Here is a 12,524-nt window from a genome sequence, read left to right on the forward strand (position 1 = left end):
ACCACTGTTCGCACTCTAACCACTAACGGTGCCACTGGATTGAGTCTAATGAATTGATCGTCTCAAAAAACTACCGCCCACACTCGTTACGAAACGATGGTCAGTAGCTACAGGTATAGCGATGCAGAGTGACAACGACGCGATGGAGATTTATTTGCAGATGCCCTTTTGGTTTGCAGTTTCCATTAGCGCTGGGATGTGAAAATAATATTCTAATCAATCTTAAGTCGAACAGTGATGACAATTATGTTAACTACTGCTGTGATATTTGATTTATGATAGAAAGTTTTCTAGATGATCTCGTGTGTTATTCTAACTGTTTTGTGGGTTTAAGAAGTAGAAATGCGAGTGAATGCTTAATACAATTTAGTATCCATGTAAGATGGAATCAATATTCCATTATGTTCCACTAGAACCGACAATTCTAGCATCTTTGCTGCACTGATGACCTGTTTGAATAATTTAATACAGAATATGGAAGAATAAGTCACATACAAGGTGCCGGATTCTAAGCAGATTTTTAACTTTTAATTACGTGAATAGGTAAAAAAAATGAAAGAGCTGTCGCTTTATTTATTCGTTGGATCCAATCAAACCAGTGCGCTTATACACCTGAAATGTGAAAAGGATCAAATCGGTATTTCTTCTTACACGAATAAAGCTCGAAATTTCCATCTAAAATATAATGACGGTCCCTCATAAATTTGATAATACATAAAAAGAGAAATACAGAACCTCTTTCAGACTGCAGTAGGCCAGCAGACAAATGTTTTCCCACCGCGAAAGAAGGTCTCCACGTACAATAGAAAGTCGCATGGATGAGTTCCGAAGGACACTCAATAGTTTTCGTTTTTATTTATTTTTATTTTTAGATAATGTTAAATTTTTATAAAAAAAATCACCACGATGAGCTGTGTCAAAAAACGAATTAGAATAAAAATAATTAAAGGATAATATATGTTGCAAAGAATTTTTTAAAACTAGGTGGAAAAGAAAAAAAACTTTGCTTATGAAAAACGTTTATTGTTTAGCTTATAAAAATTGTACACGTTGATAGGACTGCAGCCTATGGCTTAGTGGATTTCATCCCACCCTCGTGAGTTAAATTTCCCAAAATCTGTCGAAATGGCGACTCTCTGCATAGTAAACGCTGCACAGTGGTCCGAATCCACAATTTAGGAAGACAAAAATGTTTGTAGCTAAACCTTATATTTAAAAGCTATGATGTCTTCAGGACAAATAATCAGTATCAAATAGGCCATCTCCAGATGTAGATGGTATTAGGGTGGCTCTTATTTTTAGGGTGTTTCAAAAATTATTTTCTGAATATGGGGAGATAGAATATTACAGTCTTCGGCAATATTTTAGAGAAACTTATGCCAAGCAACTTTGCCGAAGACGTCATAGTTGAATCTCAAAAGGTTTTCATTGTAAGCTATTTTAATTGAGCAACATAGGGTGTTCCTAACAAAAACTGTTTTTTTGCTGTAATTTTTTTATTTTTTGTTTCTCGTAAACAGTGTCTTCAGACAACTTTTAAAGCTCATCGAGACAATTTTTTTTTCATAATAGAAGAATTCAGATATCACTTCTAGAACCGGAGTTATGAGCAATATTAAATAAAAAATGGCTCCCTTTAAAATATTTATATTTAAAATTGGGACAAACGAAATTAAATTATTCTTCTTTCATTTCAAAGAGAATATTTTCAGGCATATTTAGAAAAAAAAATGGCGAAGGCGATATTTCTAAAAAAAAATTACATCGAGTTTGAAATTTGTGATTTTACTACTGAAAATGCCCCGTGTAGAGTCAAAATTTCTCAAACGGGCCACCCAAATTAGGTGATATCGCAATTTCGGTGGAGGATCCAATTTTTTGGTAGTATGTGGCATTGTAAAACCAAATCTAGATGGACACTGCGAAAAAAAAATTGTTGGCCATAATTTCACAGACTAACAGACATAACACTATGAGGAAATTCCTTAAAAATATCGATCCGCGAATTTTATTAGAACACTAGCGCCACCATACACGGTTCCAACCACTCATTTGCAAAAGGGTTATCCCTCAGGCTCGGAAACAATTTTTCACTAGTGGTGTATCCCTTTATACTTGCGCACATATCAAATCACAAATTTCAAACTTGATTTAAATTTTTTTTAGAAATATCACCTTCGCCATTTTTTTTCTAAACATGCCTGAATGTATTTTCTTTGAAATGCAAGAAGATTTTTTTTTCGTTTGTCCCAATTTTAGATATAAATATTTTAAAAGGACCCATATTTTATTTAATATTGCTCATAACTTCGGTTCTGGAAGTGATATCTGAATTCTTCTATTATGAAAAAAATTGTCTCAATAAGCTTTAAAAATTGTCTGAAGATACCGTTTACGAGAAATAAAAAATAAAAACGTTACAGCAAAAAACAATTTTTGTTAGGAACACCCTAAGTTGCTCAATTAAAATAGCTATACAATGAAAACCTTTTGAGATACAACAATGACGTCTTTGGCAAAGTTGCTTGGCATAAGTTCCTCTACAATATTGCTGAAGACTGTAATATTCTATATCCCCACATTCAGAAAATAATTTTTGAAACACCCTAACAATAAGAGCCACCCTAATACCATCCACATCTGGAGATGGCCTATTTGATACTAATTATTTGTCCTGAAGACATCGTAGCTCAAAAATATAAGGTTTAGCTACAAACATGTTTGTCTTCCTAAATTGTGGATTCGGACCACTGTGCACTAGTCCTCGGGAGAAGGACAAAATTTAGCGCTTTTTGTCTCAAAGAGTATGGTGTCGTTGTGTTCTAGTTAAGTCCTCGTTAGGGACCATCCATAAATGACGTAACATTTTTTGAGTGATTTTTAAAACCCCCCTTCATTTTAAAAGCATTTCGTCACAAATCTCCAAATATCCCCCTGGTAATTACGTAGCTCGATGGTAACCCTCACCCCCCCTCTTGTCACGGTAAACTTTTTTAAAAATTCTAATCTATTCTCCTTTAAAAAAGCTACGTAGCATAACATGACACCCTACCCCCTGTCATCACACATCATCACAAAATTCAAAACTCCCCCCTCCCCCATATAATGCTACGTCATTTATGAATGGTCCCTTAGGAGTCGCTTTTATACCACGTGGGCAGTTTAGGGGAGGATAGAGGGTACGAAAAATACTACGCCTGTCCATGGAGAAGTAGGTGGGGGTATGAGAATAGTCCACAAGAACTCTTGATTATTTTTTTTTTTGCATTTTTAGAGTGTAGAACAAAATTGAGCCATTCTTTTCTTCTTCATTCTTTTCCGAATAGTTAGAAACCCTTTAATTGGGCATGCAGTTCTGTGACTGACATCACACAATTTTGCTATCAGAAATATTTGATCCAATCTTCTGAAATTTCGTTAATTTCCATTGTTTTTTGGTTCTGATAATTTCATCCACGACCCAATTCAAGAATTCATATTTTACTTCCATTTACCTATTATGCTGAATGCAAAAATATGTCTGACACAAAAATAAAAAAAAACTTTTTTAAACTGATTTTGTTCAAAAATGAGATTTTTACCAAAAAATTTTTAGGATACCATGCAGCATCAGAGTAGTCCAATACATTGGAAAAAATCATAATTTTCTGAAATTAAAAACTCTTTTGAGGAATTATCAGACAAAAAAATGGGAAAAGCCCACGACATCGTGGATAATGGGGGTAGGAGTACAGAGATTTTGCGCGCTTGTCTACGTGGCGGGAGGAGAGGTTCAAAAATCAAAATTCGATTTGTGTTCGCTTCTGTCTTGTTCCTGTTCTCCTTTTTTGTTTCCTAGGTCTGAAAGGGATCGAACGATTAACAATAAACATGATAAAATATGTAGTATTGGCCATCACTCGCAAATACTTATTTCCCTACAGCTGTGCTATATTTCTTCTTGATCTTATACGACGATATGGCTAGTTCTTATGACAGCAATTTTAAGTTCTGCAAGACCAATATTCCTTCTCTAGATACGAAAATTTCTCACGCCCTTCTGGCAAAGCCTACAAATTCCCTCAGAGACCGAATACCTATTTGAACCACTGGGCATTCAACTCTAACAAATTATACCGATTTAAAAAAGCAATTCATCATTTCCATAAGCCAAAGTGACTCGTCGAGCGAAACAATCAATATTCCACCAGGTGCACCCCTTTCCTGGACCAACCATGACACCCATGGTCCAAATAGGTGACCACTAGCAGGACCAATGTATAGCTCCACCCAAGTGAATTGATCAACTTACTTTTAAGTAGGAACACATATCCACCAACCATCATTAAGCCATTTGGACCAACGAGAATGGAGCATGCCAGTCGAAGGCCACATGTTATACTTGTAGCTGTACCTCAATCTTTCGAAATCCCATTTAATCAGAGGTCACTAATTGGTTGATAATACGAAATATCAGCCATCATGCTACTCAGATCGTATGCGTATTTTCCTAGTACATTAAGCTCCCCAGGTATCAGTTCCTAGCTTATCCAACTATACAAAGCAAGTTCATAGTTTGTGTCGTAGCTTATCAGTTTACCGTCAACCGGGAAGAACTTCGCTGTTTATTGCCTAAATACATCATATAGTAAACAGTTTGGATTCTAATTACACAAAACAAAATGGTAAACAGTCTGCATTCTTCACTTCTGATGGAATAATGAACCTTATTTATAAAGTCCACAGCTCTTTACCACACTGAAGTGGGAACAAAAACATACCCTAGAGTTTTAGCTTATTGTACATGGGTCTATGTATGGACAACTAATCATCTAGATACGCAATTACTTTCAGGCAGAGCCGTTACATATCAGATGATATGTAGATTCATAATCTGATTTACAAAGATCACACGAATTATGCTCAGCACACTGAGTACTAATAATGTCATCATTGAGTTTGCAATATCCAGCCAGTGCCCTAACTATAATAATGCAATTGTATTTTGAAAAGGGCAAAAAATTCTGTGACATTTTGAAAAGTTCATCCGGTAGAAAAGTTGTTGATTGAATGCAAGTTTGATAGTTACGCTAATGGTTAGCAGGTTCGGATGTAGCACAATAGAGAATCTAATACAGAGTGGTAAAACTGGTGATGGACCAACGAAGTAAGTCGCACCGCCTAAACTAGCCAATTCGTTCGCCAATTCAATCCCAGTAATGTATGAATGACCAGGTTCCCATTGTTCTTCGTCTTGAGTTCGACATGCGATAACTTATTTTGTTCTTGAATCCGTGCTTTGAGGGCACTCTGACCGACAGAACAAAAATAAATCCTCTTCCCTCCCGCTGAAGTGCTGATTGTACGACATACAGAATCGCGAAGAAGATTGGACTACGGAATAGTATTTACCAAGCCAATGGGATGGGTCTAATCTCATTTCACGATAGTAGAGACCGACCCTAGCTCGGCCTCCAAAAAGAACCGTCAATGTAATAAACAACGTATTTTGTATTTTTCAAGTTCTCGCGCCAAACAGCCAAGTGTATACTCATCCCAAGTAACTATTTGAGAGCCACAATTTGGTGTGGTTAGTGGTACGAAGTATTGGGTTACTGTTCCAGAGCCAAGTAACCTTAGGACGGTATGCACAAGAAAGTGCTACTTCTTTTAAGAAACACATGTAGTGGATTTATGTTCAAAAGGTTCCTCTCGAGCACTCTTGAACATCCTCTGAAGATGGTTCAACTTTGACTGGACTTCTCCCTTTTTGCTTAATGTTTTATATGGTGCATTTACAGGGCGTTAACTTCTCCCAGATTGAGCACAATCTGTACATTTCGTAATTGTTTCACTTCCCGAGTAGCTATTCTTATAGGACATTTCCAAAAACCAATAGCAACACAATCCGTTTTTTCCGTGTGTCTATAGCGGATCGATTTTTAGTTTCTACTATGGACGAGATGAGAAGGTAGACTGACCTTAATTAACCGGTGATTAAAATGCATAATTTTTATATTTTTGGAGTTTTATAGCACGTTCAAGGAATTTTTCTTCTAAAAGTGCATTGTGTTGAGATAAAACGGTGATTTGGGGCTTCGCCAAAGACGCATGTCTATATGAACCTAAATATAATGTGCGAAATAAAGAAATCAAATCAGTTCAGTTCATCCAACAGCAGCAGTACTCGATTGCCCACTGTGCTCGCAGTTGTTTAAGTTGTTGCGTCTTATTATTGCGTTCTGTGTCTATATTGCTGTCGGGTCCTGCATATTCTCACAGCATATCTAAACCGGCTCCTAAGATTTTTTCACCTCAGAAAAATCTCAATGACCTCGGCTGGGATTGAACCCAGGCCAACTAGAAGGAGTGGCGGTCACGTTTACCACTCAATCACCGGCGCCGTCCAAATATACGTATGCGTTTCAATAGTTACCGAAACTCGTATGCCTTCATTTAATAAATGATAATGCAATAAACTTAAAATTAAAATGCCAATTCTGCACGATTTATCGAAAAAAATACAATTGCAAATATAATCCACAATAGACGTTTGCGTAATTTCAACCAAACATTTAGGTAGAGTTTGGATTAATCCAAGTATACATGTAAATCTTATCACAAATCAGTGATCAAACGCGTATACCAAATTGAGACAAGGTTTTCGACTGCGGATCGAATCCCATTTCTATAGGCACTAGATCGTCAATTTAAACAGTCGGCATGTCGAACGAAAGAAGAGAGGAAGGGTGAGTACGTTATTGAAAGTTAATTTATTCTTTTGCTGTGTCGATAAAGAAGGGAAAAGTTTTTTTTTTAAAAACATGGCTCTATGTTAACATTGCTGACAGCCATTAAGGTGCTTCTGAACTAGCTCTATTCTGGCACACTGATTCGCCTTTTTCATAACAAGTGTGCTTTAATGATCTCTATAGAACTATGAAGCCGGAAAGAATATGTTTAGTGTGCGAATATAGAACATGTCTAAAGCCATTAAATAATGTTTCGTGGTCTCTTGGGTATATTCCTTACCCCTAACCTTACCACTTCCCCAATACTTCCCATCATGGAAATCATGAAAAGACGATTCATGGCAAGGCACAAATCTCCGATCAACATGGGGAACGTACCATTTGAGCTAGATGCTACTGATTCCTGATTCCTTAGTATTGAAAAACTCGTAGCTATGGCAATTTTATACCACGGAATAAGAAGCTATCGAAATTCACATGTCTGGCACGCTAACTGTGGACGTGGCAATATGAGTCAACCGGAGACCAGTAGAAACCATGGATTCACTTAGGGCCGATTTCTTCACCCTCGCTTAACTTTTAAACCAGGTTCACCAGTACGTTTAAACCTGGCTTAAGCGTTATACGACGGTGAAGAAATCGGCTCTTACTGAACTAGAGGGCTTAGGTTTGAAAGGGCCCGGCAGTAATGCAAGCCTTGGGGCCTGACACCGATCTCGACGGCCCTGGACATTGTTCAACAACATTTGCTGCATCAGCTCAAAAAGGGTGTTAATGCAAATACTGGTGATCATTATATGAAAATCACCTCCGAAATAATATGTCGGAAACCTAAGCTCATAAAGTTTCCTCATTAAACCATCGGTGAAAAAGTTGTGTGATTGTAATTTGCATCACTGCCGATTATGAATGAAAGCCCATTTATGCCATAGTATGACACAACCCTTTTGAAACCACCAGAAGGATACGATTCATTATGTGACAAATATGCCAAACAGTAGTCGTATTTCCTGTGCATGTTATCAATAGTCATGTTGAATGTGACAGTATAAGTTTCACGAGTTGTAAATTCGGCATGAGGCATTTCACGTGGGCCATATTTGCTGAGAGCTACGAAAACGGTGTTAAGTTGTTTACCACCATAGAAGTTTCCTTTGTGGAAATATGGTTCCTGAACCAAAGCTAGTGAAACTTTTCCTTTCTGCATAAGGCGTGTAAGATTTAGTTTTTTTTATTCCAAATGTTTATTTGACACGGCTCAATGCATTAGCAAAACTGAGCCGTGGATCTTTTAAGTTTTTATAATAAGTAAAAATTAAAAAAAATACTAAGAATGTCTGTCTGTCTTATTAACGCAGTTCGTTGCTACGTGTTGAGATTTTTTTTCTTGGGGTGAAGCAAGTTGTGTTAGCCGTCGCAGCTTGGGGTTTTTTCTCTCGCGTTATCGTTCACGTCCATGCCACAATCGATACTGCTTTCTTGCTGTTCACGGTCACAGGTTCTTATTTGTTCTTGTTCTTACGGGCCGCTGTTGTAACTCCATCTTCATCGGTATTTGCTGAATTGGTGATGCTAGTTGTTGGTTTGGGAACGGTTATTGTGGTCGTTGTCCATGTATTATTGATTAATTGGTTTATCTGTAATTGTCGTTGCTACAGCCAACTCTAACAAGGGCTGTAGTAGATGAGTTTTGACTAGTTGCTTCGGCGCACTTTTTTCCGTAGTGGGTTGCCTAGTCACAGAATTGTTTGCTTTCAAGTTACGCCATCCTTCGGTGATTTGCATTCGATAGTCATGTAAGAAGAAATTAGTTTAGTCACTCGCATTCTCTCAGTACAAACGCCGTTGGGAATACCAGTGAAAAAAATTCTCCGTGTGTCATTCGTAATAAATTTCACTTCTCCGTATAGTGACGTAATTCGTTTGATGAAAGATTCATTACTGCGCGGTGCCAAATCATGGATACGAACGTCCACCATGTCGTTTTCCATATTCACGGAGATCTTGATAGTGATGATATAAAATTCGAAGTCGTGTTGCATGTTATTTTTTTGCAATGAAATTTTCAGCCTGTGCTTAACTTCAAAGCGTAATCATAACACAGTTTTTGACGTGGTGTAGTTGAACGTACGTATCTTCCGCGAGGTTTAACTCCATTTTAACTTTAAGTTGTTGGTCCACCTCCTGAACTGTATGTCCAGTTTTATTAAAGTCGATCGGAATCGACGGGCACTTTTGTTTCCTTTGGCAGACTCATTTCATTGCACAGCCCGGGGCAACGATGTAATGCTGTTTGTGCACTGTATATGGAACAAAGCGCAGACTTGCTTCACTGCTGCCTATAGTGTAGTGATTTGTGTTGTTTCTGCTTTGTGCGAGATCAGAAGATAGACGGAGATTTACAGTTGCTGAACTTTATGCTGATAATTAATTTATGCTACTCTATCCACTGTCGATCAGATTTCGTCACCAGTACCTAGAAGATGACAACCACGTTGGATTATATTAGGTTAGCATGTTTGTACACTTGGTATCGTTCGTGGTTCATGCATTTCCACCATTATCCATTTTCTACTTTGCCGCCGAGACATGAACGAAGAATTCTTTTCTCAAGTACACAATCGATAGTCTACTTATTTTAACACCTCATCGTCCTGCAGAGCAACAGGGATTATCAGCTATTTGTATAGAGTAAGCTTTGTGCGGGATTCAAGTTGATGACGTTAACTATAGATGGGCCTATTCGCTGCAGAATCACGCCTTTTTATCACTAATAAGTGACATCCAAGTCAAGTTTTCAATGCGTGTAAGAAATATAACTGTCATTTTTAAATGACATCAGCAAGTAGCGAGTAGTCGTTAATCGCCGTTAATACGATCGAACAGCAGATTTCCATCAATTGATCTACGGACCTTGCGTGTAAATTTGGGTCAAATGTTTATTTACGCATGGGAAATTAAGTGCGATGGGAACTTGTAACGTAGTTTTATTCGAGCGTTTTCCGGAATTTTTTTGTTCTTGCTTGTCTATTCTCTGTGCTTTTATCTCATGGTTGACATCGTTTTCACATGTATACCAAGATGTATGGATTTATCGACAACCGCGCACAGCACCCCATCTATTTTCTCCCAGGAGTCAACACCGTTCGGCCTGATTCGCTCTCTACCAGCTACTATGTACTTTGTAGAGTTTACGGTCAGTCTGGCAGGCTCTCTTTCAAAAAGGACAAATGGCTCTTCCATCACTTTGTGGACAACGCCAGTATTGTCGATGGCATTCGCAAAACCTAGAAACCTATGAGATATGAGATTTTCGTATCGCACCTTCGAGCTCAATGATGAACAATACATTAAATAGTACATTGCCCGGGTTTGATCCATTTAACACCACAAACGAGCCAGATGTCGCTACAGCTATTTTGACGCTTAATTTCAACCCATCCAATAACATACGAATCTGCTTAATCAGTTATGCCGGAAAGCAATGTTCAAGCATTATCTACCACAGCTCGTTTCGTTTCATTGAATCGTACGCCGTCGTGAAATCTACGAACTGACGACGATCTTAGGAGTAGTATTTCCGGGTTTTATCCAGGGTCTGTCGCAGAGTAAACATTTGGTCCATCGTTGATTGTATTTTCCGAAACCCGTTTAGGTCTTCGTCGGTAAAGGATTCAGCCAACGGGAGCAGTCTGCTAAACAGAACACGGGAGAGTATCTCACAGGCAGCATTGAGAATCGTTCGGTCTCGAAAGTTATTATACTCGAGTTTATGATCGTTTTTGTAAACAGAGGCAATTAAAAGAGTCCAAACGCATTTATTTTTACCACCCAGATTGTACCGATTATTGTTGTACTACCAGGAAGAAAAAGCTTTAAAAAAATCAATCTGAAAATGATTTTAATTAGTAGTATAGAATAGTATTACAAATAATTTCCAGATAGAAATCATCAGTTGAGTAAGCGAAGGCGAATTATATCCTAATAATAAATAAACAATTTAACTGCACAATTGCGATGGACCATCCAATATATTAATGTAAATTGAAAAAAAAATGAAAGCTAATATAACTATTATGTTAAAAAGTGATAGGGTGTTAGTTCCATATCCATGATCTACACTCATAGTGCTCAGTCATAGTTTGTCATGTAAATCTAAATAAGAAACATCAGAAATTGAACCTTTAGTTCGTCATTTGTCGGAATAACGGAAAATCGAAATGAGCCAACCGATCGCCGATACCGTCAATATCGTTCGGTATAAATATAGGACCTCACACAATATATTTTAATTGATGAATCTTGCAGATTCTGTTCACGTACGAGCGAAAACAACAGCTGAGTCACTGTAACGCGACGCTGCGTCGAGAAACGACATGCAAATGCGCCATTCAAACGGTTCTTTACTTTATGTCGAGTTAATGTTCGACCCGAAATGATTCAATGTAAAACTGTCTCCAAAAAATCATGTGATAGTATGGATAGCTCTGCCAGCTGAACATCGTGAAACCCCTTTCCGACATCTCGTGACTCGAAGGAGCACATCAGCATAGTGATGCAGCACACTCAAATAACTCCTCAATTTTGACACCTTTTTAACACCGTTCACCGCGCATATCCACCTATCCTGACGGAGGGCACATGTTCATTTCACCCTTCGCTGCAAAAGTGTGCTGAGCTCGCGGCCCCTGCCGGTAGAGCATTTTGTGTAATTATGCCGTGTTTCGTTACTCGTTCAACTGGCCAAAAACCAATATTTATTAGCAAAACCAAAAATAACTCACATTTCTGATTTGCAAAAAAACGTTTTCCAAAATAAACAAATCAACTATGGACGAGCTTCCAAAAGATCCAGTAAGGTGGAAAAATTGCACGGCTTGAGATAATCCACCAGCCACATCCACTCGATTGATGAACTATTGCTGACTTATAAATACATATATTAAAGAGGAAAAAAACTCACATTCGTTGTTCTTCTCACTCTAGTTACCCCTTGATTATTTCGCGATACTGGCCTTTTGATTCCGACTGTTGGAGAAAGGTTTAAATTAAAAACAACAAACACGCTCACTATCACTTTTACGCGTCCGGATCGAATTCGCCGCGTTTCGGTTCAGTTTGGTGCAGAGATGGCACGAAAAACACTTGCCACACTATAACTGAACTATTGATTGAAGCACTTACTGCCAAAATATATATATTTCAGTCGGTCCACAAAGCTATGATAAAATTGCACTATTTCGACAACCTGTCTTTCTTTTTCTAGATACCGACAAATTGTGTACTTGAAACGCGCGGGGGCGCGTCTAAATTTGACTTATTCAACTATCGAACAAACTTTTACCACCAACCTTTTCACGTCTGACTTGCTCGAACCGCCAATCTGTACTGGCGAGTCGGAACCAGCATTCGCAAAGCCATTTGGTCCGCTACCATTTCCGCTGCTACCACTGCGGGTGAAGCTGTCGTGCGAGCTGTCGAGCTTTTTCAACGTCCGGTTCGCGCGCCATCGCTCGACAAAGTCCCAGAACTGGAGGACGTTTCTTTCCCGCCCTAGGTTGGTGTCTTGGATACAGTTGAAGCCCGCATCGTTCAGCACCGTGGGAGCTTTCGTTTCGTTAGCTGCGTGATGGGTAGAAATGGACGATAGAATGAAAAATAAATGGAAGGAAGATAAATTTCTTTATAATGAATTATTTAAAATTTATTAAATAAGGTAACCAATGTAACGATAGAAAAATGTGACAGATACAGGACGTGAAATTTTTTTATTATTTCTATTGTGTACTAGCT

At 38.1% G+C, this 12,524-nt stretch overlaps 1 protein-coding gene across 3 annotated transcripts in view; it reads right to left on the minus strand.

Annotated features, from left to right (window-relative positions):
* The window catches only part of LOC131694135 (uncharacterized), a 118,389-nt gene that overhangs the window by 72,054 nt on the left and 33,811 nt on the right, over window positions 1–12,524 (minus strand). For all 3 annotated transcript variants that reach the window (XM_058982581.1, XM_058982580.1, XM_058982582.1), the window contains exon 3: window positions 12,083–12,353. In XM_058982581.1, coding sequence (XP_058838564.1) covers window positions 12,083–12,353 — 271 coding nt within the window. The remainder of the gene's footprint in view (window positions 1–12,082; window positions 12,354–12,524) is intronic.

The sequence above is a fragment of the Topomyia yanbarensis genome, chromosome 3, assembly GCF_030247195.1.
Source record: "Topomyia yanbarensis strain Yona2022 chromosome 3, ASM3024719v1, whole genome shotgun sequence".
Lineage (NCBI taxonomy): Eukaryota > Metazoa > Arthropoda > Insecta > Diptera > Culicidae > Topomyia > Topomyia yanbarensis.